The 26,260-nt window shown below is 47.4% G+C and overlaps 9 protein-coding genes across 9 annotated transcripts; 5 read left to right on the top strand and 4 right to left on the bottom strand.

Moving 5' to 3' along the window:
• Nucleotides 1-1,683: 1,683 nt before the first annotated feature.
• Nucleotides 1,684-3,095, bottom strand: F4817DRAFT_334289 (putative glutathione S-transferase). Its single transcript, XM_049302869.1, has 2 exons — nt 2,801-3,095; nt 1,684-2,745 (listed from the first exon to the last, which is right to left on the bottom strand). The coding sequence occupies exons 1-2, from the start codon at nt 2,836-2,838 to the stop codon at nt 1,986-1,988; spliced, it is 798 nt and encodes a 265-aa protein (XP_049160277.1). The 5' UTR covers nt 2,839-3,095; the 3' UTR covers nt 1,684-1,985.
• Nucleotides 3,096-3,514: 419 nt separating this feature from the next.
• Nucleotides 3,515-4,466, top strand: F4817DRAFT_334290 (NADH:ubiquinone oxidoreductase 6.6kD subunit). Its single transcript, XM_049302870.1, has 4 exons — nt 3,515-3,654; nt 3,732-3,767; nt 3,883-3,998; nt 4,081-4,466. Exons 1-4 carry the CDS (start codon nt 3,633-3,635, stop codon nt 4,132-4,134), a joined length of 228 nt encoding a protein of 75 aa, XP_049160278.1. The 5' UTR covers nt 3,515-3,632; the 3' UTR covers nt 4,135-4,466.
• Nucleotides 4,467-4,592: 126 nt separating this feature from the next.
• Nucleotides 4,593-6,275, bottom strand: F4817DRAFT_334293 (Sin3 associated polypeptide p18-domain-containing protein). Its single transcript, XM_049302871.1, has 2 exons — nt 5,783-6,275; nt 4,593-5,703 (listed from the first exon to the last, which is right to left on the bottom strand). The coding sequence occupies exons 1-2, from the start codon at nt 5,845-5,847 to the stop codon at nt 5,061-5,063; spliced, it is 708 nt and encodes a 235-aa protein (XP_049160279.1). The 5' UTR covers nt 5,848-6,275; the 3' UTR covers nt 4,593-5,060.
• Nucleotides 6,276-6,298: 23 nt separating this feature from the next.
• On the top strand, nt 6,299-7,654 carry F4817DRAFT_334296 (uncharacterized protein). The gene has a single exon (XM_049302872.1). It carries the CDS (start codon nt 6,558-6,560, stop codon nt 7,635-7,637), a length of 1,080 nt encoding a protein of 359 aa, XP_049160280.1. The 5' UTR covers nt 6,299-6,557; the 3' UTR covers nt 7,638-7,654.
• A 374-nt stretch (nt 7,655-8,028) lies between these two features.
• F4817DRAFT_358023 (26S proteasome subunit RPN7-domain-containing protein) lies at nt 8,029-9,722 on the bottom strand (the record flags this gene model as incomplete). The annotated part of the gene is made up of 5 exons (XM_049305979.1): nt 8,029-8,271; nt 8,325-9,089; nt 9,149-9,429; nt 9,548-9,592; nt 9,653-9,722. 5 exons carry the CDS (start codon nt 9,720-9,722, stop codon nt 8,029-8,031), a joined length of 1,404 nt encoding a protein of 467 aa, XP_049160281.1.
• A 4,215-nt stretch (nt 9,723-13,937) lies between these two features.
• On the top strand, nt 13,938-17,559 carry F4817DRAFT_68366 (fungal-specific transcription factor domain-containing protein). The gene is made up of 6 exons (XM_049307761.1): nt 13,938-14,271; nt 14,443-14,513; nt 14,571-15,324; nt 15,384-16,016; nt 16,073-16,457; nt 16,510-17,559. Exons 1-6 carry the CDS (start codon nt 14,036-14,038, stop codon nt 17,311-17,313), a joined length of 2,883 nt encoding a protein of 960 aa, XP_049160282.1. The 5' UTR covers nt 13,938-14,035; the 3' UTR covers nt 17,314-17,559.
• A 490-nt stretch (nt 17,560-18,049) lies between these two features.
• F4817DRAFT_334306 (metallopeptidase family M24-domain-containing protein) lies at nt 18,050-20,972 on the top strand. Its single transcript, XM_049302873.1, has 4 exons — nt 18,050-18,579; nt 18,971-19,097; nt 19,173-20,084; nt 20,217-20,972. The coding sequence occupies exons 1-4, from the start codon at nt 18,375-18,377 to the stop codon at nt 20,941-20,943; spliced, it is 1,971 nt and encodes a 656-aa protein (XP_049160283.1). The 5' UTR covers nt 18,050-18,374; the 3' UTR covers nt 20,944-20,972.
• A 434-nt stretch (nt 20,973-21,406) lies between these two features.
• Nucleotides 21,407-23,817, bottom strand: F4817DRAFT_334309 (concanavalin A-like lectin/glucanase). The gene is made up of 2 exons (XM_049302874.1): nt 23,028-23,817; nt 21,407-22,959 (listed from the first exon to the last, which is right to left on the bottom strand). Exons 1-2 carry the CDS (start codon nt 23,138-23,140, stop codon nt 21,693-21,695), a joined length of 1,380 nt encoding a protein of 459 aa, XP_049160284.1. The 5' UTR covers nt 23,141-23,817; the 3' UTR covers nt 21,407-21,692.
• Nucleotides 23,818-23,890: 73 nt separating this feature from the next.
• Nucleotides 23,891-25,839, top strand: F4817DRAFT_334311 (glycosyltransferase family 57 protein). The gene is made up of 4 exons (XM_049302875.1): nt 23,891-24,158; nt 24,222-24,494; nt 24,548-25,041; nt 25,091-25,839. The coding sequence occupies exons 1-4, from the start codon at nt 24,082-24,084 to the stop codon at nt 25,750-25,752; spliced, it is 1,506 nt and encodes a 501-aa protein (XP_049160285.1). The 5' UTR covers nt 23,891-24,081; the 3' UTR covers nt 25,753-25,839.
• Nucleotides 25,840-26,260: the final 421 nt, after the last annotated feature.

Raw genomic sequence — 26,260 nt, forward strand, 5'->3', positions numbered from 1 at the left:
ACTTCTCTCTTAATCACAAAATTGCTACACTTTTCCCCCCCCCCCCCTCCCCCCCCCCCCCACCCCCCCCCCCCCCCCCCCCCCCCCCCCCCCGCTAACTGGGCATAGTTGCACTGGAATCCATCGAAGGAATCGACGGGTAGCTGCGGGTTCAGCACGAGGTTTCAATAGGCATCCATTAATGAGAGATAAATACCTAAGGTACGATACTATCTGATTAGGGGCGGTGAGTAAGCTTATGAACAAACATGACAGGCTGGCTAGCTAACAAGAAGGCTGGCTTCAATGTTGTTGAGAGGGATGCAATGCAATGCAACTGTACATTCTGATATGCACAGATCTTATTATTATTGTGGAGAGACAGACGGTTGAGCCCCGGACACAACCGCCGGGAACCGGATCGGCGCCCTTGGTTGAACAGTTATTGGCTGCTCGGTGCACCGCTAGCGAAATCCGAAATCCATCTTTTGAATTGTTAGTTATCAGTTTGACATAGGCGTGGGGCGCCCAAGTGCTTTTGCTCCGACTTACATGTTATGTACAAGAAACGGGGATCACATCTTCCTTTCCCACCCACATCGGCCATTTTCGTTCAGATATGAGTTTAGGTTATTCCCGACTAGAGCATCTCGATTGTTTTTTAGCGAGGCGGTCTTTGCTGCCGTGTGCAGTGGGGCACTTATATATATGAGATGCTGGAACTGCGGCTGGCAAATAGGGCGAACTGCCGTAATTTACAACCGTAGCGCGTTCAGGGCGAGGCCAAAACTCGTTCTGCTAAGCTCGAGGATCCGAGAGAAGGTGATCAAGTATAAATCAGCAAGTTCTTAGACGATATACCCTTCCATCTTCATTTGACGCGGATCGCAAAGATTTTGACTCGGCGCATGATCCATCGAAACCTTTCCAGTTGAGATGCTAGATTCCAGTAGTCTCGGGAAATATTGTTATTTACATGTCTTAAGCACCATTGATAAGCACCTTAATAATACGGTCCTGGAGCATACGCCTCTGAGTAACAGCTGAGTCGACCTCGCTCTTGATAAATATTCGTAGATCATTATGGTTATTTTGAGCGTCAATGTAGATATTGTAAATGATAGACTATATCGCCATCGTTTCGGCTCGTTAGGCCATTTTGAGTGCATTCGTCGATTCCCTCACGATATAACTAAGACATTCAAGTAGGGCGAATCTCTTGTCTACATCGCACTAATCGAGCGCGCCGATGACTATGACTGCTGTGTTGAAATTTAGCCCGATGAAGATCAAGCCCGCCGTCTGTTCTAAAGATGGATGATGCTCGTGATAAATGTCGCTGTTCCACTTCCCAATCTTCCATCGCTGTTCTCTAACAATCCTAAACTCACCAGTTAGTAAGCCTTGCCGTCGCCTTGGTCTATATAGATACTAGATAAAGCTTACGGCGCTTTAGGTGGACGGGTTTCTGTACAGTCGGAGTCTTATTCATGACGGTGGCATATTCTATAGGTAACCTCTAATACAAAAGCTCTCGAGTGGTGGGGAGCCGTAAAAAGGCCTCAGAGGCAGCTTTCTAACAGCCATATTGAGCGCTGTCCAATAGATGGTATCAGAGGGTGACGTGCCATCTGGACTCGTATAAAAAAATTCAAGTACGATGGTCTAGCTTTGCTTTCAATATATCATAACTCATATATTATACGTATATACAATCACTAATTCCTCCAACTATAAAGTTCATATCTAAGACGAAGTCCCCTACTCGATAGCACGTCTCATATCAATGGCTTTTTTATTTCCATGCCGTGTTCAGTTTAAGACACCAATCAAAGCCGGGCCTAGGGTAGGCCGAGGCTTAAAGCGGCGTGGCGGCAGCAGCAGGGTTTTCAGCCCCCGTCCTGCATCAATTTGGTACGTAGGCGTAATTTGGCTCGCATGTACTCAGTATTCATGATGGTCTCGCATGAAGATGAGTGATACCGCATAACCAGGACTTTTCAATTTCACATCTTGGACGTGAACATGATACCTAGGCTCGAATCAATCTCCTTAACCTTCTGAACCGACTTCTCGTATCCGGGATGTGCCTCGAGCCTATCGATGTACGCGAACACCTTAGGGAACAGCGCCTTAGGGCCACCGCTCTCCCACGTTCCAAAAGTCTCAAACTTATCCTTAGCTGCGATCAACGCGAAGCTGATAAGCACGTCCGCAGATGTGAGTTCCGGGCCGCACAAGTAGTCGCCTCCCGAAGTCGCCAGCTGCTGTTCTAGGAATCCCAGCTGCGACTTTGCGTTCGGGAACACGAGGCGGCTGAAGATCTGGTTGGCGACTATGGAGGTGATAGGGCGGATGAAGAAGGGTATATTAGGCCCCTTGAGCGCTCCTAGGACCATCGCCATGATAAGCATCGGCATCAGCGAACCCTCGACGTAATGAAGCAGATACTGCCACCGCAGCCACTGCTCGGTCTCGCCGCCGACTTTGCCGTCCTGGCCGTCCTTCCAGCGCTTAGGCATCATGGTGGTGCCTTGGCTGAAATGCTCGCTCAGGTATTGAGTGATGAACCCGCTCTCGGCTAGAACGATGGGCTCTTCCGAGCCTGCGGGTGTAATGGAGATCACGGGCGACTTTCCCAACGGATGAATTTTTTTTAACTCCGGAGGGGCGAACATGTTTACTCGACGAAATGTTTCAAGCTCATAAGGCACCTTGAGCTCCTCAAGAAGCCAAAGGATGTTTTGAGCGCGAGACTGTTCTAGCCTGTTTAATTGTAAGAGACAGCTCACGATGCGATATGAATAATAAAGGAACTTACCAGTAGAGCTTAATTTTGGGCTGTTCTTCGGTGGCCATGGTGGACAACACGTAGATGATTGTGGGTTGTTAGAATATGAAAGTGATTTGGATAGTGATAAACAGAGAAGTTATTCTGAGGCCGTTTTGAATGCTCAGATCAGAATAGGAAAGATGATGTACGTTGGGGACGCTGTCTGGGTTTATTATCTAAACTGAGTTCTATGTAAGTCGAGCTTGGATTCTAATACTAAACAAGACTAGAATTGAGTCTTAATTAAAAGCTCCAAAATCCTAGCTTTATTACTCATCATACGGACAAAGGAGGATTTGTAGAACCATGGCCAAAAGTTGCCGAGGTATAATTATTTTGCACTGAGCATTGCGGGCTACATCATAGACTACCTATGTCCTTAGATAAACCTGAAGTAAGCAGTGTAGGTAACACTACGATTGGAATTAATAGGTATTATAATTACACGAGATCACTATGGTAAGGCTTGATCCTCAGTACTTAGTTGTTGTCAAGAATAAACTGTATATTAGGCATAACATGTGAATATGGAAGATTGGATTATGTAGGCCTATTTCTTCATGGGTACGGGTTCGTAACACAGCTACGTCAGTTATATGGGGCGGGTCTTGATAGCTTCCATTGATTACCTAATCGGAAGCTTAAGCTTTATTACGCCACAATAAGGCTGAAAATCGAAGGCCCCTACGTTGCAAGCCTCAAGCCATCCGAGACGTCTAGAGCGAATTGAAGCTACAATCAATCTCGAGATAGATCTCTTGAAAACAACCACCTAAACACCCATCTATCTAGTGCACGGCAACTGCCTACCTCTGTCAAGATGGCTGGCGTAGAGCACTACCGTACGTACATACAACCCCAAAAACTCAATTGAATTCCCGTCCGCGGCAATAAGCAAGGAAGCTAACATTCATATCAGGCATGTCGTTGGACCCGGCTATCCAGAAGCTGGGGAGTACGTCTACCCGTTCCTCCTCCCTCCTCCTAGGACTTCGCGATGAATCACGACGCACAAGGAGGAATCGCGCAAGGCTGCCAAGGAGGTAAACCATAACTGATATGATCCGCAGACATGACCACGAACCGCCACAAGTATTTCCGATGGACTCCGCGAACCGCCCGCATCACCTTCATGTACGCCGTCGTCGTGCCGGCCATCCTCGGCACAATCGCATACACCACCGACGTGAGTACTCAACCTGCCTAGCTAGAATTGGCGTGGAAATATATGTAGATGCGGCGATTGCTGACATAGCTCCGACGTGTAGGGAAAGTACGACTTTCGAGTGAAGAGGAAGGGAGACTTGATTAGTGAGTTCTAAGAAAAGAATTCGCGTGGGAGAAGCTTGGACAGCTGTATATAGGGCTAGGCGAAACTACCGCAATTGAACGAGGACTTTGACCAATGAACACTTCTCAGTACCTCTACTTTTCAAGAGTACAATGTCGAAGTTGATCTTGAAAATGAATATCGAGAGGGTTCTAGTGCCTAACGTTATGGTATACTCTTCAATGGAAGCTCCAGGTTGTGATATATATGATATGCGAACGACAACTCCTGAAAGACCCGCCACTTGTCCTCTTCAGCATATTTCATTCAGACATCTCTCAAAAATATATTCTAATCATCAATAAGAGCGTACCTTCTCCTCTGTTGGATGTATCATGATATTGAAAATAACAGTTTCCATATATAAGGTAATTAATCCCTTCGGCTAGCATAGCTGGACGACTGGCGGTTAGTTTCTTAATAGCGAGTATCACTTGAATAGGAAATATCTTCAAAGCGAAAACCAGTCAAATTGATACTAACGTATACTATTAGTTAGATAAAATAGCAACCGCAAACCAAACTTTTCAAATATGCTTCCTTGATTGCCCGTTCTCCCCCCATCTATAGCCCTGAAAATGCACACCGTAAAAACTGGAAAGCAGAAACAAGTTGCAAGACAATTTTGAAGGGTATCTATACACAATCACTTCCTTGCTGAACACTCGGGAGCATTCGGGTATCAATTTGCGTCCGCCATGAGAGCCAAGACAGGACGACCTGCTTGCATCGAAATCAGTAAATACACGGGGCTAGAAGATAACGAGTGAGACATTGCGGAGTCGGAACAACTCACTTTGTTATAAGTCCGCATGGGACAGTATCTATACCATATTTTGTCTGTTACCGCCAAATATGTTATTGATCTTATCTTAACCACTTTCCAAAAGACACTGTTGTCTCTACCAGGACCGCGTCCTACGTCCGTCTTGTCCCTCTACCACGTCCTGCAGGGGGCGACTCAGGTAATCGTTCTCCTCTCCTCCATTCGCCCATCGGTATGCTACCACGACTCCCAAACCCGTCGTATCCCCTCCCGCTATTCCTTAGTCTACCAGAGCGGTCGAGCCCGTTCTCCTGTTCTCTTCTGCTGAAGGAGCTACTAGGGGTACGACCTACAGCTGCCCTGGGCTCGCTAGCACCGGCACTGCGTCCAACCCTTGCGCTAGAAACAGGGGCAACGGAACCGTCTGGTAGGGGAGGGAGGATGGCGCACGATATAAAATCACCGACGACAAACCTAGCCTCCTTTAGAGTCTTATCGCCTTCAGAGTCGAGCGTCTTCTCAGCCTCCGGGTCGTCAGGGTCCAATCCTCGTCCCCCGTTACCAACTATCACGCTGCCTAAGTCTTTAACAGTGTACTTGGACGACGTCGGGCCTGAGGTGTTCCGCGTGTCTGGGAAGATGAGGCGGAATGCGAAACGGGTGCCGATGGCCGGGTCAGGGACGAGAGACGGCTTCAAGGCAGCGATGATATAAGTAAGCTCCGTTAAGGTGCAGTCGGGCCAGGTATATATTGGCATATGCGGTGGGAGCTGCGACGTATTGAACTCATCGGGTCTAAGATGTGTATAAGCATTCGAGTGGTCCCCCCTTATTCTTGGAGCGTCGCAGGGAACCCCCATGATGGTCTACTTACCTGTGAAATGCGCCGGTTCGATAAAAGAGCCGTAGCATAAACGGCGGTGTTGCGTGACGATCCATTGTTGAGGTATCACTTCCCCCAAGTGGTACCTTCGCAGGAACACTCTGTTCAGACTCAAATCATATTGTTGCGACTAGTAAAATTGACTTATATGTATACGCTTCCTGGGACGTTAGGAATGTTATGGATGGAAGCTCGGAAATTTTAAACTTGGGGAGCGACGAGGCTACGAATGATATGCTTCGATGTTTTTGAAGCAAGCAAACGCGGGAGCTCGAAAGCTTCGCTGATAAGATTCCAGCTGTCCAGGGATTCGGGGGTTAATATGTGCTGATAATGATGGCGGGAGATGCTAGAAATGTTAAATACTACAATACTAACCGTTACCTCCTAAACTTTAGAAGCCCCACTTACCCCGGGCAGTTTAGCGGCTCTTTATGATGTAACTTGGGTAGACCGTTAGCTGAGCGTAGCGTGCAGGTGGTCTGCTGCTAGATAGTCGGTATGATCGGTATTTTCCCACTAAAAAACTCGCCGACCTCCTTAGTGGGTTGACTCCTATTGGACACTTTAAACAACAATTCAACCCTGCGACCTTCGTCCCCATACGCCGCCCTGCGATCTCCATCCTCCCAACATACACACTACATCCGCACGGCTTTCCTTGGGACCACGTAGCTGAGACCTCCACTCACCTTTGAAGCAGTCGTCATCTTCTACCAGCCACCCGGTGGGCTCGCAAATCTCGCCAGAGCAACCATCCGCCAATATGGATTTCGCATCGCTTATGTCCAAAGAGCTCGCTAAGGCCACAGGAACAACAACACCTACGTCTGCTGGCGACCCGTCTTCCTCTAATAACAAGAAATACATACGCCGCTCCGAAGCCGAAGCCCAACGCGAAGCCGCGTACCGGGCAGAACAAAAAGCCCTCGAGGAAAAGCGACAGGCAAAAGCCGCCGAAAAGCGCAAGCGCGAAGAGGAAGCAGCCGAGGAGGCCAAGGCCCGCGAAGAAAAGCGCCGGAAGTTAGAAGAAGAGACGCGGCGCCGGCGAGAAGAGCAAGCAGCCGAGGAAGAGCGCCGGCGGCGGAAACGCCTCGGGCTACCCGAACTATCCAAGGAAGATGGCAGCAGCAGCCGCGAAGGCAGCACAGGCGCCGAGGGCGACGAGGACATCCCGGAGGAGGCACTCGTCTCGAAGCTGCGCGAACTCGGCCAGCCCGCCACGTTATTCGGGGAGACGCATCGCGCGAAACTGAAACGGTACCGAAGACTCACGACCGTCGTGACGGCCGGGCCCATACCCACAACCCTGCAACTGCTAGAGGAGAAAGACATGAAGGTAGACAGCTCGATACCACAGGACAAGGCAGGACGGCAGTATCTATTCCGGCAGCTAGCGTCGTACTTCACGATGGTGCTGCGGGAGTGGGAGGTGGCGTTGGCACGGGAAGAGAACCGCGATACGTTCGCCGGGAAGGCGGCTATCAACGCTATGGTATCGAGCCGTGACAACATGGTACCGCTATTCCGTAAGTTCGAAAAGGGCGAGCTAGAGGACGACATCCTAAAGCCTGTCGTGGAAATCGTCCAGGCCGCCCAGGAGCGCCGCTACGTGGACGCCAACGACGGGTATCTACGCCTGAGTATCGGTAAGGCGGCGTGGCCTATCGGTGTTACCATGGTGGGTATCCACGAGCGAAGCGCGCGGGAGAAATTACATGATGGTGAGCGGGGACATATCATGAGTGACGAGGTGACTAGGAAATATTTGCAGAGCATCAAACGGTGTCTAACGTTTGCGCAAGTACGCTGGCCTCCAGAAGATATCAGGCAGCTGATGGGATGATATGGTAATAGCAATCAATTAATTCATTCATTCCTGGACTACCTCATCATAGGGTATTTGCGAATCTCATGCTCTTGAACGACGTAATATGTATGCCATGCAGACATAACCCTAGAACCTCCCTGTAAAAAAAACCATCGAAACTGCAATGCAACGTCCGTGACGCCTGTATCCTAGCAACTCCTCATTATGCCGCTGTGTGCCTTTGTGTTTGGCTGCTTTTCAGCCGTGATGACAAGTGTTCCTGTGACAACTCGGTTCATCTCCATGCATATTTCTCTCTAAACCCCGGCTACTTCCCGTCGTAATGTTGGGATTCACTGCCTGTAATAGACATGATTCGTCCCTATACGTTAGAATCATTGCCGTCTTATCCTCATTACAATACCACCTAAGACATTGCGTCGTTGGAGGCCGGCTGTCTCCTAGCTTCGTCAGTCCAGATGTCGCCTACGCCGGGGATATTGCTAGCTCCTATGCCAGCAGCCTTTCTAGTGCCTTTGACCTCTAGGTCAGCCGCTACGATGTTCATCCGGCGAATTCTCTCTAGGACTTCCTTTTCATAATTATTGGTGGAATCCAGAGCCTTCTTCTGCATGACAGCTCTGGAGTTGGTGGAGACAGCAACAAGAAGCTAAATGAAGATCTTAGTAACGCGCCAGTTCCAATAGACACATCTTAACTTACCCTATCAATGGTGTTAATGCGAGCATTTAGAGCACCCGTTTTGATCATATTAATGAGTTCTCGTTCAATAGACTCTCCGGGTTTGGCAAAGGCCGCATTAAGACTTTCCAAGGTGACACACGAGAATGGTACGAAGTACTGAACAATGCACTTGCTGCGAATCTGCGAGAAGATTGCAGGAACATGTGCCTGGAGATAGATGTCGAGAAGGTAATCGTTTCGGTATGACTCGAGTATTCCCAAGCAAGCCGAGTATCGTCCGTTGACGAACAAACTAACAGCTTTGCGGATGTGTGGCTCTAGCTCTAGGTAGTTTCTAAAGCTAGAGTTATCTAGAACTCGAGTCTGTAGCTCTAATCGGTCCATTGAAGCGAGTGCAAGAAGCCCGCCATATGTGGCGACGTCATTCAGACTAGCGACGTCGTTATGGGCCTGACAGCTGATCGGATCCCCAACTTCGAGGAAGCTCTTAGCAGCATCGTAATATCGACCTTCCCCAAGTTGAGCAAGACCATAAATCATCTTCTGATAAGGTTGCTCGGTATTCTGCTCGTTGCTTCCTGGGCTCATAGCCAAGACCTTATTCGCATTTGCTAGAACAGCGGCCCAGTCTCGCTTCTGTAGCATAATGCTAATGATATGTTTGCCTACGTCTTGGATATGAGACTGTGTACTAGCATCGGGTCGCATCTTGATATAAGTTTCGGAGGCCCCGTTGAGATCTCCAATAGACTCGAGGTGTTCACCAAGATCGCGGTGACCAATCTAAGTATGTCAGTGTTATTCTCATTGATTACTTTCTTGGGTTGGAAGTGGATTTATACCCTAATGCTCTCTTTGACCAAATTGTTTTTATACCCCTTCAGCTCGGTTTCAAGTCGGTGAGTTTCTGCCTTATTGGCTTTCCCTGTTGCCGTGACCCAGGCCTCGTCCCACTTAGCCTCAGGTTCGTCGGGTGCAGCAACACGAATGCATTCAAAAGCATCGCGGTATCGCTGGATATCTTTTCCACGCTTGGCTTCGGCCACAGCAGCTTTGAGGGCATCGACACATAGAGGTACGGAGCATTGGCCAATTAACAATAATCGGTCGAAACGGGTACGGCCTAGTAGAATAAGGTAAGTAGCTATTACCATGGGAGCTTGTGAAACAAGGCTATGAGAAGTAAACGGGGTAAAGCACACGGGTAACATAGGTATGCTAGGTTACCTAGAGTCACTAACCTTTGTAATTAGAAATGTATAGATCAAGGTCCAGCTTCGGAGCATCTAGAATACGTTAGTTTCCCGGCGACTTGCGGAAGAACCTGTTTGAAAATCACTTCGTACCTCTGACAATAATAACGTCCTGGTTGTCCATGGCGGTAAAGTAGGTAAGGATGTGCTGGTCGGCTGCCATGATGCCGGCGCTCAAGAAATTAGGGCCTATGGTCAAGTAGTTGTACCTTAATCTGTTGGCTACCTAATGCTGTGAAAAAGATGGTTGGGCGTGTGAGGGCCTGAGGAATAGAATTATTGTAGACTGAGGATGTTGAATGCCTTGTTTTGGGTTATTCTGGTGTGTGTTGGAAATGTGCATTAGAAAAAAAGAGGTACCAAGGCTGAACGTCAAAGCTGCCTCTACCTTGTTTTGGCGGCGGTTTTGGCGGGGTAGCTACACCCACGTTGGACCTGACAAGCCGAATCGCCTCAGAAAAAGAAACCCCATTCTAATCATGTAACAGGAGTACCTTATAATATAACGTCAATAACTTCACCATTTCTTTATATATATTTACGAGACATCTTTTAATTTAAAATTTAATGGATTATGTTTAATACGAAAAAAGTTTTTCATTATTTTTGTTTTTCTTATTTTTGTTAATAAGGTAAATTTGAAAAAGGGTATGTTATTTGCTTTAATACTTTTTTAACGTTGTTCTGACAACCTTAGGTACTTACCTTATCGCCCTATGCATGTGGCGTATTCTATTGGACCGTTATTCAGGTACACCAGTACGTACCAAGCTAGCATGGGGACGTAAGGCTTAAGTGGAGTTTCGCAACACTAGCAGGAGCGCGTGCTGTTGATTTTGGTAAGCAGCTAGCCCAGCCTTCAGCTTGCCAAAGCCTCATGCATCCACATTCACACAACAATCTATTCCGTACACAATCTGATAATAAACCTGCCGAGCCGTTAATATAAATCACATACTTTATAAATTGTATACTTTGCTCTTACTATGGGATGTTTCTTACAATTGAGATTAGTACTCCACTTTGATGCCTAAAGAAATATATCAGATTTGCTTATATCAATAATACTGCCTCGGACATAGGACGGCTTCCCGGCAAGTTGGAATACTTCCATCTCCCGCCAGCCCGCCCGTACCTTGGATCCACAGGCCAAGCAACGAGGCTAAGGTGGATATACCTAGACCACGAGACGAACGTTCAATTATCTAAGACCTATTACTTCAACATGTCTTACCTACATAACAAACTTATTGGTCAACTCAAACAGTACTACATACCCCGTAGACACGTCGAATATACTTGCATACCTCCTTTTAATATGAGTTGTATATGAGTTGTAAGAACGCGTCTCTGGAACCTATTATACTCTAAAACTTCACCAATATAACTATACTCAAATAGGCGAAATTCTATGTGGGAAAAGATATTTTGGGCCAATTGAATGATATGAGTTGATCCAAATATGATTATATTATACTAATGCTGGCTATTGTATCTAGGTATATTATTTTAAATACATGGAAGAATGGGTATACTCCGGTCTTGGTATTCTCTACCACGGTCTAAATGAGAATCATATCGCGAATATTGCCAAGGTTGAAGTCCACTTTTGCACGGAGACGCGAGCTCCAATCATGGCGTATTCCGGTACCAAGAGCTTTTTCGGTGGAGAGGGCCAAGACGGCGGTGTGCCGGTTTTCCGAGATCTAAGAGGTATCTATCTCTAATCCATACCAGCTCCTAATAACAATTGGAACGAAGGTAGGTATTGATCTGTCCTTGTCAATAATAGTCAATAATATGAAACGCAAAGAAAAGAATATCAAAGCAAAGTATGCTTGGTTGGCGAATAGAGCAATTTATCTATGCACTAATAGAGATCTTCTTGGAGTTTTAGCCTGGCCTCATTTACATAATATAAATGATATATCTTGTCAGTTACGGGTGCATGCTGGCTTATCTCTACTAGACCAACGCCGCTCCGCGAATATGCATGCGGGAAAATTGCTTTGGAGGTTAGAGGCGTGCCAAGACCACTGATACGGGCTCTCCGCGTACGTATGTATATTCTATACATGGTGATCAGACCTGCAATGGCCTGTAATGATACCTTGTGTTCCTGGCTGGTAAACTTGATTATGATGTAGTCGACGTGAGAGAAGGTGTCATTGTGAGGGTCCATAGCCGCCGTTTATGTATTATACGCTAAAACCCCTCCGAATACTCGGGCTGAGCATCGTCATAACAAGTAATTTTAGAGTCATCGTATTTATCAAAGCATAATGAGTGAAGAGAATAGCTCGCTTCGAAGAAAAGGAACGGAACTGGCATTGGTACATATGGGTATGGAGATGACCTACGCATTTATAGAACTTGAAGTCATGGTCTGGTAATCTAGCCTTGTAAGTAAAAGTACCTAAGGTATGTATATACTTGGCGATCGAAGCTTGGTGGAAGTTAGCCATAAAACTATCTACATGTTCTAGACTCGAAGCCAAGAGCAACTCATTAAACATACGTAATTTAAGAAAACTCGGTTTGGAGAGATCTATGTAGTTATTGATGAACCGAATAACCCGATCTTATGTGGAAACCCTAACTCTATTAACTTCATCTAAACGGACCTACTGTATCTGGGAGGCCTCACTAGTTGACATCGAATTAAGATATGTTGATGTTACCTATTTGCGTATGTCATTAAACCCAGAGGCCTCCTGTCAGCTCCACGGCATGTATGCTGGTGCTCTCCAACCAAAAAGTTGCTACGTGCGTCCTTTTGTTGGAGATAGACCATTTCTTTAACTCGTACGTTCGAACACGTAGGTATGTAATATTTAGTCCTATCCGTGATTGCTTATGGTGTTGATAATGTTAAGTGTTACTTACACGCTAATACAGTCATGTAATTAATATAAGCTTTTCTATACTAATGTAACAAGATTATAGATTAGAAATGTGTAATGACTCTTTTGTACGGAGATACTCGGGTTACTAGATTAAGTAAATAATCAAGGAAGAAATCTATTCCAGTAACTAACCTACTTTAATATACTATTCGTGAAGATGTCTTTGCCCAGTGCTTCCATGATATATCCATCTCTCTATGTACATATACTGCTTACACGTGTGTACCTAAGTATGCATAAGTCACTAGTGTAAATCGGAGTACATGTCTGTTCAAATCTGTGCGACAACCAGCCTGTTACTTCGTCATGACTCGCAAGGAAGTACCATCCGGCTCATTTATCAACTAGATGTACAATGCAGGGATTGCCCAGCTTCTGAGCAGCTTCGCCCCGCCTTGCAAAAAGCAGTACCTACCATCCCGGTTTATCTAGCTAAGCGCCTTTCTATTTGCATAGTCTCCCCACTCGAGCCACCATGTCTTTTTTCTTAAGCGTTCCATCATCCCCCCTTGAAATGCCTCTAAGAGACGAGACGAATTGGCTTTAGATTCTCGTTCATCGTATTATTTACTCTTCGCAAAGTGCCATAGGAGAAGTATATCCTAGTTGTCCATCCGATATCTCATTAGTTTTTAAAAGTTACTAGGCCTAAACGGTATCGGCCCTATCAATCAATTCTATCCTTGGATCGGTTTATGCCGACCGACCGCTTTTTCTTTTCATTTCAATCCCGTTTTGATCATTGTGTTTGTTCGTCGTCCATACTCGCTACAGGTCGCTACAGGTCACTACAGGACGTCAGACAACAAGCGCATACCTAACTCCATTACTCTCTCCCGGTAGGTACCTGATCTTCTTAGTACACCCTCTTTTTACCCGTAGCCCTACACACCTACCTATGTATATCTATCTCTCAAACTGGCAAGGGAAGAAGAGACGAAGAAGAAAAAAGACAACATTTACATACAATTCCTACACTACCTCCTAAAGTATGTACATAATAGCAAAACTGAGGTAGCCTACTGCATCTCTCATGTATAGGAGGAGGGAGGTAGAGGTTTTGTCCTACCTACCTCTAATCTTAGGCGCCCTATGCTATGGATGCTATGACCTACGCTACTGCATCAGCGCCTTCGGTCCCATCTCACTCTACCCTACTTTTCTCTTACTCACTTACTTCAACTCAACGGTCTATCCTAGATGTTCGTACTCTAATAAGGACATGTCTTTACTTATTCTTCTTCTACCTTATTAATTTGTCTTTCGCGTTTCTGGTTAATGCCGAGGCTATTTATCTAATCCTCCCGCCTATTCACGAAGCTTCAATTGGGCCAACCCCCTCTTACATTACTGACTTCTTTTCATATAGGTAAAGCAACTTCTGCCCTGTATTGTGGTACCTGTTCGATATAATTAGTTTGCCCAAGAGCAAGCGTTCAAGCTTCGAAAATGCGCTAGAACACATCTCCTATCTCATAAACATATGAATTAAAGCGATAGAAGACGGCACCGGGTTATTCTTCACGTATTCTAGGAGGGTGCCATTTTCGGCACCCACAATCGACCGGACATGACACCTCTTTCTCGCTCTTCACGCACCCCTGCTGATCGCATAGGATCCGTTAAGCCCGAAACCGTAGACGGCCAGGTATCTGACGAAGAGGAATCTTCCCTGCAAGCCTTGGAAACGGGCTCTCCAGCCGGGGAGACTCCAGCCTCTGCTCCTCAAGGTAGCCATGCCGAAAGTTCTAGCGAAACCCCGTCTGCTCCCCTCCAGAAGCGCCGGAGGGTGACGCGCGCATGCGAGTATGCAGTTTTAAACTCCATTTTTCTGCTCTGATCCCTCTTTGGTTGCCTTCTAAAACATGTCTCTTTTGTGAGCGTGTCTAGTGTCACCCGGAGCTTCCCAGTCAGATATCTTCACCTCGACGCTTAAGCAACATCTAAAGATCTAAATACTAACCTAGTTTCTTCCAGTGAATGTCGTAGGAAAAAGATAAAGTGCGATGGCAAGCAGCCATGCACCCATTGTCAGGTGTATAGCTACGGTAATCTTTACCCGCATTCTTTAGCTATTTCCTTGCCGGCTGATGTTTTATTGTTAGACTGTACGTACGATAAGCCTTCCAACAGGCGCAGGAATCCGGCTCCGCAGTATATAGAGGCTCTAGAAAATAAGCTATCGAGGGCAGAGAACTTGCTGCGCAGATTCATGCCAGATGTCGACCTCAACGATCCAAGTCTGGATCCTGCAGTTCAACAGGAGTTTCGCATCCGGGAGCAAGCCAGAACACGGTCCTCGACAACTAAGGGAAAGCAGCCAGGCTCTTCGTCTTCTGTAGACGCCCAGTTACATTCTATGATCGAAACCGCTGGCCAACTCGACCTCGACGACAGGGGCAACTATGATTTCCACGGAACCTCGTCTGGTTCGGTCTTCTTCAAGAGGATGAAGGAGCATTTTCGTGGTCTTCTAGGCAGAGATTATCAGGTGCCGTTTCTTCCTCGCCCGCCTCGACCTGTTGGCGTCCTCACTCTAGACCCCCCAAGACCCCCGTCAAGTTCACGAGCGCCGCCAAGTCGTATTACACCCCCTTACGACTTACCCCTAAAGGAGAGGGCACTTGCGCTATGTTCCGAGTCACTTAATAACGCGACATGTCTTCTGCGTATCGTCCATGTCCCTTCTTTTTACAAGATGTTGGATGACCTATACGAAAAACCGGTAGGCGCAGCTGGGACAGAGAACAAAAGGAGTCTAGCGCTAGCATACTCTGTCATGGCCCTTGGCTGCATGTATAACATACCTGAAAATGATAATTCGGAAACGCCACCGTACAAGGCCGCGATGGACGAAGCGTAATATTATGGCCCCCCTTTTAGGCTTCTCTGACCTCGACTAACTTATGCATTTTTAGGATCAAATATTATAGCAGTGCAAGAGCCATTCTGCAAGATATAACGGAGTGCCGAGACCTCCCCTCGCTTCAAGCTCTACTGTTTATGATACTGTTCATCCAGTCGATATCGAATTTAAGTACTTGTTATGGGTTTGTAGGGATTGCCTTACGATCTGCGTTGAGGATGGGTTTACATCGACACCTACCTCACATTAAACTAAATCCGATAGAGGCTGAAACGAGACGAAGGGTTTTCTATATATGTAGGCAGATGGATACGTATGTGTCTGCATTACTGGGGTTCCCGCTGCTTCTAAATGACGAGGACATTGACCAGCCTTTGCCAACCCCTGTGGACGACGAGTACATCACGAAGGACAAGATACTCATCCCGCCTCCAGGGACTCCGTCTTTCCTCGAGGCCTTCAATGCGCACGTACGACTGATGGATATTCTGGGTAAGGTTGTTAAAAATGTTTACCCGTTGAAAGGTATGGAGCAGAGCGAGGCTGAAGGTGTTGGAGAGCCTTACGCGTCATATATGATCAGCTATGGGAAAATAAAAGAAATCGAAAAAGAGCTTCAACAATGGAATGAGGACTTGCCGGATGCTTGGCGGCCGAACTCTATCGGTGCTATTGAAGTTGTTCGGTAAGTTCTTCCTAGAGAAGACGTTGAACTCGAGCGCTTACTAAGTGGTCTTCTAGGGTGCGTAACTTACTGAGGTTTACTTACGCTCATATCCAGATGGTATTATATAGGCCATTCCTGCATTACGTTTCTCCACGCATCACGGCCGGCAAGGATGTAAATGAACGTGCCTACGCTTGCGGAGCCGCTGGTGTTAGTGTCGCGCGAAACATCGTACACATCGGGTCAGAGATGCGAAAACAGGTTTCTCTCGTAGGACCGTATTGGTTCACTCTTTTCACCGAATTCTTCGCTATCATAACGCTAGTCTTCTTCGTGCTAGAGAATCAAGACAAACCAGGGTCCATGGAGATTTTTGCAGATGCTATAGCCGGGAAAGAGATTATTGAAGAGCTTTCAAGAAAAAGCCTGGTTGCAGACCGCATATCCCAATCTCTAGCTGTAAGTTGGGACTCTATGATAAACCTAGCGAGATGTGGCTAATCCTAGCAAGATACTCTTTGACCAATTACCAAAGAGCCTTAAGCAGGCAAGCACTACGACATCTCTAAAACGTCCCGCATCAGGAGCACATGATGATATAGCGATGCCGCTTCCAGCACATTCAAACGATTCAATACAGCGTCTCCCCGAGAGACCCAATCAGCCTCGGGGGAAATCGTCGAAAAAGGCTGGAAAGACTCCAGTTGGGCTCGTCCCGCAAGTCATCCCTGTTGACAATTCTTCCCTACCACAGCCAGAATTTGGCGGCTCATTTACCTCCAGTTTTCAATTCTCGCCGTTAGATTTACCGATACCGTCCCCCGATTCCGCAACGGCCGCGGCCCTACATGAGCCTAGCCCTCTAGATTTGCAACATCCAGCATTCAGTGCAGGCAATCCGGTCCACCAATTAGATGCAGTCATGTTTCCCTCGGACGACCCCTTAGAATATCCCAACCAACCCCAACTTGATTTCGGCACTCATCAGTCAGGCGTTCCGGGCGGTAGTCCAGGAGACCTGTCACACCACGGCCCTGCTCCGTACTATATACCTAATTTCTATGATAGCATCGAAGGACAGCTTATGGGACCGCTGCCGCCATACTTAATGCAGTCGCAAGCTCAACCAGGCTTCAACTTCCCAGCGCAGATGTATTCGGATCCAATGCTGTTACAGATGCACACTTTAGAACACCGGCATTCACCCCACCCCCAACTTCAATCAGACCAATTACACTTGGCGCGGCGACGGGGTCAACAACCGGGGGAGATGGAAGAGTTGCTAGCCAATACGTCGTGGCAGCCATTTCCCTAGCATGGAATGGACTAGGTTTGTGAGTAGAAAAAGGATACCCCTCTGCATAATTGCGACATCCACGGATGTTTTCTTAGATGATGGAAGGGATTGGAGTTTGGCATAGGTAAATCAAAACATTGATGATTGACGCCGAATATGGACAGTCACATATTGCAGTTGATGAATTTTCGTTCTATGGACGTCATCTAAGATATCTATGATCCAAGGCGAGTCTTATACCCTCAACAGAGACAATGAGCAGGATCTTTTAGAGACACGGCGGGAGAGCATCTCGTCGCGGATTATGCTCAATGATGTATATAAAATGTGTAAATCAGGCACATAACTTGGCATTTGTGCCATTTACGGGCCACCTTGTAATAAAGTCAGCTTAAGTGGCCTTTATTGGTGATGCAGGCCAGACCGTCATAGCGATAAGTTAGCTCCCAAATATGCCCAACCCTCGGAGCTAAAATCCGAGACGAATGAGCTCGAAAGAAAAGCAAGGGGTTACGTCGGTATACCTCTTGTTGGTCCAGTTAGTGGCCAAGTAAGATAACAAGTAAGTCTGGGGCTGACATAGGCCACTGCTTGAGGATCTTCGGGCTTCCTGAGGGGCTGCACGACGGCCTTAGACAGATCACTTGGCTTCTGGAGGTGGTCTTGGCTATGATTGTTTCGAGGGAAATATTTGCTTGGTACGTGTAAATTAGTTATAGGTATGGTGCTGCGATGCGAACCGAGCTTCGCCACGTGAGATCGCCCAAGCCTCCAACCAGGTTGAACCAGCTAAGCTGTTGCATAAGCTTATTTTGTCGAATAAGATCAGCCGCTTCAGCCGTATAATACGATTACGCCCGGGGGGTATATATTATAGTTAGTACAACAATGACAACACCCCACTGACGATGCTGTCGTTGCTCTACTCGTCAGACAACAACTAAGTTTACGGAAAGTTTTTTCAAGATGGAGGCTATAGATATCGAGCACGATCTGGTTGTCGTTGAGGAATTTGATGCTTTGTACGTGTTACTGCTATCCCGAAGCCCTTTCTAACCTTAGCTTCACCGACAATTACAATGTCTACCACAATGGACCTTCATCAGTTCCGCTGCAGAACTAAGGGCTTGGTGCACAGCGCCGTCTCTGCTGCCGTCGCAGTCATGCTCAGCATTCCACTTCTGTCTAGGATACCGCTGACAGAGGTTATCGGGAACAGATCTATCGAAGTTAACGTCGCGGAATTAGAAGCTAAAGCCGACGAAGGTCTTAGGAGATACCCTGGTGAGTTCCAACCTAACTAAATCATATTCCTTCGAGCTACACACCGACGATATAGTGTTGGTAGCTCAGTATATCAGTATATTGCATCAACTGTATTGTACCATTATATGTTTGCATATAACTATACGGTTTGAACGCGGTTCAACTTGCATGTATCTTTTGAACAATACAAGGGTGATGCTAGCCCCTGAAGGATACATTACACGTTACCCAGCCTCTTTTTAGACTGAATGATACAACATATACGGTTGCACCACATCATCATCTTTCTGAGCATACTACACCGTCTACCTATACCAGATCTACGTCTCATAATCCTTAATCTTTATTTTCTTTTCTTTTCTTGCCCGTCTATAGGAAACTTTCAGGAATATATTCTAACAATGCTTAGCCAAACAACATGCGAGGAAGGTTGCTAAGGAGCTTGGAGCCGATAATGGAATTATCTATTTGCCGGGTCAGGTGGAATCAACGTGGGAAGATTCGGATCAAGGGCCTCCGTTCCGGCAACGCCGATAGTATGTCTACCTAGGTACTCTTCAAATGGTATCAACCTCCTTCTAAATATCCCCGAGACTGACTGAAGCACTCAGTTTCTACTATCTGACCGGTGCCGACTTTCCGGGCTGTAGCGTGACATACGACATCGCTGCGGACAAACTCACGTTATGGATACCGTTCACACCTCCGGCCACGATCCTCTGGTTCGGGAAGACGCCTACGCTGGAAGAATGTATCACGAAGTCGGATGTTCATGATGTCAAGTACATCGGCGAGCTTCCGGCTTATCTGAGCGCACGGTTGACTACGATCAAGTCTCTTTACGCCCTTCGCTCAGCTCAGCTGCCCAAATTCGATGGCTTCGAACAGTTGCGGCCGTCACTCAAGATCGACGTCACGTCGCTTCAGCCAGCGATGGATGAAGCGCGGGTTATCAAATCCGACTATGAAATAGCTATGATTCGTAGGGCTAACGAAATCTCGTCGGCGGCACACAAAAAGGTCGCTCTACAGCTGGGCACCATGAAAAATGAATGTGAAGTCGAGGCCGCCTTCGCCGCGGCGTGTAGGGCGGCTAATGCGAAAGCGCAAGCTTACCCTATAATCGCTGGGTCCGGCCCCAATGCTTCAACTCTGCACTACGAGGCTAACAGCGAGCCACTCGCGGGACGACAGCTTGTGGTGCTTGATGCCGGTACCGAGTGGTCTTGCTACGCTAGCGATATAACACGTACCCTTCCTCTAGGCCCACGCTACCGCTTCAACTTGGAGGCTCGAGCTATCTACGAACTTGTCCACCGGATGCAGGAAGAGTGCATTCGGCGCATCAAGCCGGGCGTCATCTTCCGCGATTTGCAACTGCACGCGACGTTTATTGCCGTCCAAGGTCTACTAGAGCTTGGAATATTGCACAATGGGACTGCCGAAGAGATCTTCAAGAACGGCACCGGTGCCGCTTTCTTCCCGCACGGCCTCGGCCACCACGTTGGTCTTGACGTTCACGAGTTGGTTTCCTCCTCCCTGTTTACCTACCCTCTAATCCCCTTTAAACCCCTTACCCTATTATATCCACAACAACAACCCCCTATTCCCATCACTTCGTATGTCAGTCGTAGTAACAGTATTTTCTCCTCTAGCGTTCTTAGCAGAGATCTCCTGCGTCCCGCCGGTGAAGGTATGTGGGGAAAGCGCCGACCCATCGGCCCTCAGTCCGTACGCGCCATGATCAAGCAAGCCGCAAGCAACGCTCCTCCTACGCCTTCGTCGCCAACCAGCACCACCGCCGCCAGCACGTCGAAGGATCCACAATCGCCATCCACACTGACGGAATCCTCGCCAACACAATCTATAAATCCACCTCTCCCGCCACGATCATCGCCCTCTCCACCTCCAGTAGAAGTCACAACAGCCGAACCGACTTCACCCTCGTCGCCGCCCCAAAGCAGAAAAAACAGCAGCAACAGCGACAGCAACGCCACCATCAACGGCGACATCAACCCCCCCCTCCCACCCCAGCCCCAACCCCGACGCCTACCATCCCCCCCTCAACGACAACAATCCATCTCCCAGCCCCAGACCCAACCCAAGAACAAGAAATCCAAGCGTCCGACGCGCAGCTCGCTGCAGCCCAACATGGTCGTCACGGTCGAGCCGGGGATCTACTTCTGCCGGCCGTACGTCGAGGCGTACTTCCTGCGACGGCCCGAGCACGCGCGGTACATCGACGCCGCGGCGCTCGAGCGCTACTGGGGCGTCGGCGGCGTGCGCGTCGAGGACTGCGTGCTCGTCACGTCGGATGGGTACGAGGACCTGACGACGGCGCCGAAGGGGCCCGAGTTGTTGCGCATGATGGGGTATGCGTGAGATGGATGCGCTAGATAGGGGAGGGGATAGGGGGTAGGGGTGGGGGGTAGATCAGCGGAGGGAAATAAAGGGGGAAAATAAAATAAAAATGAAGGGAAAGAGGAAGAGGAAGAGAAACGAATAGGAAAACGAACGGGATAAACTAAATGAATAAATAGGCAAGCAAGCGAGGATATATACCTAGGAGGTAGTTATGTAATTTTTGGGTTTCTTTTGTTTTACTTCGTCAGTCATTACTTGCGCATACCTTACTTACCTAAGGTACCTACCTATACATAGCTCATACAAGGGATGGATGGGAATAGGCGTTTGGGAAACCAGCTTGCTGTATATGATGTATCTTATCCACATGTATGTAATCGTTGGCTTTACGACGTCTTTTCGGGTTTCGGTTGGGATTTAATTCGACCTTTATAACAAGATTACCGTAGATTTCGCGAACACTTCATATTTTATAAAATGCAATCGGAGGAAAAACGATGAGATCTCGCGCAATAATAAAGCCCCTTTTCTTTTCGGTATATAGTACAAATAGTACAAGAGAGACATATGGGGGGTAATATCGAGTTGTCGTCACACTTCAAATGTTTAGTTTAGGATAACGCCGCCTCATTGAAATTCTCATTTATGCGCTAGACAAAAACACAGTCATGCAAACCCCTATCCCACGTCCAGATATTTTATACAAAGTTCTACCCAGCGCCTTGCCTCGCCTCACCAGCCCCGCCTCAAATAACTGTTTAGATCCATCATAAGTATTTCTTGGGCATGGTCTTCTTCCGCTCGTAGTAGATGTAAGCAACCACTATTAGGATCTGGCTCCCGATGATGACGAAGATGAGCTTCCCGTGCTTCGGGGCGGCCTGCACCGCGACGTGTTCTAACATGGTACCGTGATTTGTGCCTATGAAACTCTTCACCGCGTGTTCCGAGTCCTTCACCTTCAAATTGATGTCGCTTCGCATGTCTTTGAGTTCCCGCTGTAGCTTGGTAATTTCATTCTGAAGCGAGTCGAGTCTATCTAGCTTCGACAAGATCTGCTTCACATCGTAGATAGCCTTCGAGACTTCTTCGTGTCGTTTTTCGCCGATACTTCCCAGACTTGCGACCTGACGGAAGATAGTTGAGAGGTGCTGGTTAGAGCTCTGTATACGGTTGTGAAGGTCTGCGAACTGAGCCTCGGAGCTTGTGTAGGTGTTGGCAACAGTATCGGGAATAGAGTCGCCAAAAGCATCTGCTTCATTGGGGTTGTTATTCCGGGCATTTGGGTTGCGACCATAGCTCATTTGTGCTTGCGCCTGGTTCTGGTTTGATTGCTGTTGCTGCTGTTGCTGTTGCTGCTGCTGTTGTTGTTGCTGCTGCTGCTGCTGCTGTGGAGGTGCGTCGTATTTAGCGTCAAGATTCTCGGTCATGGTCACCATCTTAAAGATTTCGAATGAATCGGGGTTGTCTCCCGCCGCGGCTGTGATACCGAAGTAGTATCCTGGTGGGATGCTGATCTTATCGCTTTCGAAACATAGCCTACCATCAACCTCCACCTTGAATACCTGGGGCGTTTGCCTTAGCTTGATCTGAGAAGGCCGACCTAAGTTACGGTAGGGGTAGTTGCAATGTCCAAAGGCTAAGCTGTCAACGCTCTGATGCGACTTGAAATCGATGGTGCCGTCGTTCAAGAACCCCCTAATCATGCCACCCGATCCGCTGTGCTGGTCAATCACAAGGGCCAAGCCGTCAAACCTGTTGACTGTGTAGACACTAGACGAGCCAATTTCTTGGTTACCTCGTCTTGCAAGCCAGATGTTGAGATTTCCACTGCCCCTCTCTTGTCCATTCACTCTAAAATCGACATCGGCCACCCACGTCGAATACCTGTTCGGTTGGTCTGCCCATATCGCGCCTCGAGTATTACCGGGTGCTGGTGGCGTAAGGATCAACTTGTTGGAAAGGACTTCAGGTACGTCTGGTGTGCCCTGTATGGAGAAGCCTGGCACAGTTGCTTGTCCTCGGTCATTTATTCTGGCGGGCTTCTGTCAGACTTTTTATCCGCTAGAAGATGTTCTTTGATCTTCTCCCCGAGAACTCACCTGCCAGTGTAACCGAAGCTTAGCTCGTTGACAAGGAATTGCGCCTGAGCATCAGCGAATTTCGCGGTTGTAGCAAGCCCAAAGGCAAAGGTTGACGATCGTAACAAACGCATGCTTCGATTTGAAATTTGAAATAGAATTAATAAGACAAGAAGCTTTCCCTGGTAAATGCAATAGGTATATTAAGGTGATTATTGAAAAATTAGCCTTTTTTGGGTAGGGGTGGGAGAATACACGAAGTGAACAAAATAGGTAGTTCGTGACTTTCGTAAGGACACTTTGCACCAAAGCTGTCCTAATCTGAGCCTGAGCTCAAGAGAGGCGGGGAGCTTAACTACCTAGGTACCTATGTAGGAATAGGAAGAAGAGAAAAAAGAACCGAATTGAAAAGAAAGATTGCCTGTTGGACCAAGCAGAAGCACTGATGAATATCGCTCTTAGGTAAGTTAAAAGCAATCCATGTAATTGATTCAAGGGGGAAAAAAGTCTAAAAAAATAAAGACAGATTGTGCACTGGAAGTGTGGATAGCTCAAACCTTCACAGCCTTCCCCCAGAAAGGAGCAAGTGTAACTGTTTCCCTTATTCCTTTTAGTCTAGGCTAATTGAACTTGGAGGCTTGAAACAAATTGGTACCTGAGTACCTCTTTCGCGCTAACGTCCTAACGTCGCAGCAGGTGTGTACTCGGTACTTGATCCCTGTTTCATGTTCTACGTAGCCGACAAGGGCAGGCAAGGCGGCAGCTGGAAAGGGTATGTGGGTGTGGCAGGCAAGGAATGTGTGGAATGTGGAAGGTGTGGAATAAAAGGTCAACTAAAAAGGGATGCACGGACCCTTGCCTTTTCGACTTTAGTTAAGATTTTCGAGGGATGTCGCACGTCGGTAAAAATACGTACCGATCCTGTGGAGCTTGTCATCCTAGCCTCAATTGACTTCAATTCTTCAACTAAGCCCCAGCGCTACAACGCCATCTCCTCTCTTTTGCATCGTGAAAGGTTACCAGACAACGCCAAGCCCTAAAATTTAGAAAGTGTTGGTCATGAATCCAAACCCAAATGACTGAGACATATCCTACTCTTGCGCAATGCGCAATAGTTGCAACCGCATTCAAGATCCTCCTATTCCCGGCCTAGTAAGTGCATATTATTATACCATTTTCACTCCCCAGAGAATCTAACAGCTAAACTACTCAAAGTAAATCCACCGATTTTGAAGTACATAGGAATTGGTTAGCTATCACGAATAGTCTACCAATATGGGAATGGTATTACGAAGAGACTTCTGAATGGACCTTGGACTATCCTCCGTTTTTCGCCTACTTCGAATGGATTATGTCTCAGGCAGCAAAGCTGGCTGACCCGGCCATGCTTCGGGTTTACAATCTAGGCTATGATAGTTGGCAAACTGTTTACTTCCAGAGATTTACAGTCATTGCCACAGAGTTGATTCTGATATACGCCCTGCAATTGTATGTCTTAACTGTACCGCTGCTCGGCTTCTGGCACTAACATAACGTCGTAGATTTGTCGAGTCTTCGCATGGGGTGACCAAGCGTGCAGCTCAAGCTGCTGCGATCTCAGTTCTGCTCTCTCCTGGCCTTCTCATCATAGACCACATTCACTTTCAGTATAACGGGGCTATGTACGGCGTCCTGATCTTATCCTTGGTCTTGGCCCGTCAAAAGACAGGCCTCCTAGCTAGTGGCATCGTGTTCGCAGCATTGTTATGCATGAAGCATATATATCTTTATCTTGCGCCAGCTTACTTCGTTTACCTTCTTAGAACCTACTGCCTCTCACCCAAGTCCATCTTTCGTATCCAATTCCTTAACTGCTTAAAGTTAGGATCCGGCATCATCGGCGTATTCGGACTAGCGTTCGGGCCATTTGCGCTCAAGAACCAGATTCCCCAGATCCTAAGCAGGCTATTCCCATTCTCCCGTGGGCTCTGCCATGCGTACTGGGCCCCAAACGTATGGGCTATGTATTCCTTTGCGGATCGAGTGTTGATATTTGGTAAGTAGCACCCTCTCTATATATAATGTTTAGTAACTGACAAACCCAGTTGCGCCACGGCTGGGATTGCCGGTTAAGTCGGAGGCTATTAATAGCGTTACGAGAGGCCTAGTTGGGGATACAGCTTTTGCAGTACTTCCCGAGATTACACCTAGGATATGCTTTGCGCTCACTCTCCTATTTCAAACCATACCCCTCGTGAGGCTGTTTTCCCGTCCTAACTGGGATGCTTTCATTGGAGCAGTCACTCTCTGCGGCTACTCGTCGTTCCTCTTTGGATGGCATGTTCATGAAAAAGCCATTCTCCTCGTCATTATTCCCTTCAGCTTGATCGCTCTCAAGGACCGGCGGCATCTTAGTGCGTTCCGTCCCTTGGCAGTATCCGGCCATGTCTCGCTATTCCCGCTGCTATTTACTCCTGCCGAGTTTCCGATCAAGACAGTTTACACCATATTCTGGTTGGTTCTATTTCTGATGGTGTTTGATCGCACTGCTCCGGCTTCAAGTCGGCCGAGGTTCTTCCTCTTTGACCGCTTTACTATTCTCTATATCACGGTTAGCATACCGCTGATCGTATACTGCTCATTGTTACACCAAATCATATTTGGCAAGAGCTACGAATTTCTGCCTCTAATGTTCATGAGTTCGTATTCAGCAATAGGGGTTGTTGGTAGTTGGATAGGGTTTATGGTGGTATATTTTGCCTCGTAGACTAGTCAATGCTATTTGGGAGTTTTATGTCTTTAATGTTAGGTTCAACTGGAGTAAATATAAAGTTAAACAATTGTTCTCCCGTGACATGGTTTGGACGTTCTGAAAATGAAATGTGTTTTGAATAGTAGGTATTGGTCGGGAACCTCGGCTAGGTTTTAAGCAGGACAGGTGACTAGCTCTCCCTACGTAGGTACCCAGGGGGGGTTGTGGGCTGCTTGGTGCCAACCATACATGTATGTACATAGGTGTGGTGACTAAAATTCCCTGGCAGGCTTGTTAAGGCCCAGTCTCACCGACGGCCTACCGATCTCAATGAACTACCCGGTTATCCAAACAAGGACGTCTTAATTGACACATGATATCCGGTTCATCAAGAGCGGAAAAGAATGCGCGGAAAATGCTAGAGATTGCTTAGGGAATTGCCACTTTAGTCGCATAAGGACCTATACATGGATTAGATGAATAGGTTGTTAAGAAGGCCTAACGTTGATATATAGCCGCACTC

This window comes from Daldinia loculata (assembly GCF_022478755.1).
Source record: "Daldinia loculata strain CBS 113971 unplaced genomic scaffold F4817scaffold_17, whole genome shotgun sequence".
Taxonomy (NCBI): domain Eukaryota; kingdom Fungi; phylum Ascomycota; class Sordariomycetes; order Xylariales; family Hypoxylaceae; genus Daldinia; species Daldinia loculata.

Coding starts and splice junctions, on each gene's coding strand:
- F4817DRAFT_334289 (XM_049302869.1), bottom strand. CDS start 2,838: ATGGCCACCGAAGAACAGCCCAAAATTAAGCTCTACTG. Junction 2,746..2,800: donor CCCAAAATTAAGCTCTACTG/GTAAGTTCCTTT, acceptor ACAATTAAACAG/GCTAGAACAGTCTCGCGCTC.
- F4817DRAFT_334290 (XM_049302870.1), top strand. CDS start 3,633: ATGGCTGGCGTAGAGCACTACC. Junction 3,655..3,731: donor GGCTGGCGTAGAGCACTACC/GTACGTACATAC, acceptor CATTCATATCAG/GCATGTCGTTGGACCCGGCT. Junction 3,768..3,882: donor GGCTATCCAGAAGCTGGGGA/GTACGTCTACCC, acceptor TATGATCCGCAG/ACATGACCACGAACCGCCAC.
- F4817DRAFT_334293 (XM_049302871.1), bottom strand. CDS start 5,847: ATGGATCGTCACGCAACACCGCCGTTTATGCTACGGCTCTTTTATCGA. Junction 5,704..5,782: donor CGAACCGGCGCATTTCACAG/GTAAGTAGACCA, acceptor TACACATCTTAG/ACCCGATGAGTTCAATACGT.
- F4817DRAFT_334296 (XM_049302872.1), top strand. CDS start 6,558: ATGGATTTCGCATCGCTTATGTCCAAAGAGCTCGCTAAGGCCACAGGA.
- F4817DRAFT_68366 (XM_049307761.1), top strand. CDS start 14,036: ATGACACCTCTTTCTCGCTCTTCACGCACCCCTGCTGATCGCATAGGA. Junction 15,325..15,383: donor AAGGCCGCGATGGACGAAGC/GTAATATTATGG, acceptor ATGCATTTTTAG/GATCAAATATTATAGCAGTG. Junction 16,017..16,072: donor GGTGCTATTGAAGTTGTTCG/GTAAGTTCTTCC, acceptor GTGGTCTTCTAG/GGTGCGTAACTTACTGAGGT.
- F4817DRAFT_334306 (XM_049302873.1), top strand. CDS start 18,375: ATGTCTACCACAATGGACCTTCATCAGTTCCGCTGCAGAACTAAGGGC. Junction 19,098..19,172: donor CCGTTCCGGCAACGCCGATA/GTATGTCTACCT, acceptor TGAAGCACTCAG/TTTCTACTATCTGACCGGTG. Junction 20,085..20,216: donor GTTGGTCTTGACGTTCACGA/GTTGGTTTCCTC, acceptor TTTCTCCTCTAG/CGTTCTTAGCAGAGATCTCC.
- F4817DRAFT_334309 (XM_049302874.1), bottom strand. CDS start 23,140: ATGCGTTTGTTACGATCGTCAACCTTTGCCTTTGGGCTTGCTACAACC. Junction 22,960..23,027: donor AGCTTCGGTTACACTGGCAG/GTGAGTTCTCGG, acceptor GAAGCCCGCCAG/AATAAATGACCGAGGACAAG.
- F4817DRAFT_334311 (XM_049302875.1), top strand. CDS start 24,082: ATGACTGAGACATATCCTACTCTTGCGCAATGCGCAATAGTTGCAACC. Junction 24,495..24,547: donor CTGATATACGCCCTGCAATT/GTATGTCTTAAC, acceptor ATAACGTCGTAG/ATTTGTCGAGTCTTCGCATG. Junction 25,042..25,090: donor GGATCGAGTGTTGATATTTG/GTAAGTAGCACC, acceptor TGACAAACCCAG/TTGCGCCACGGCTGGGATTG.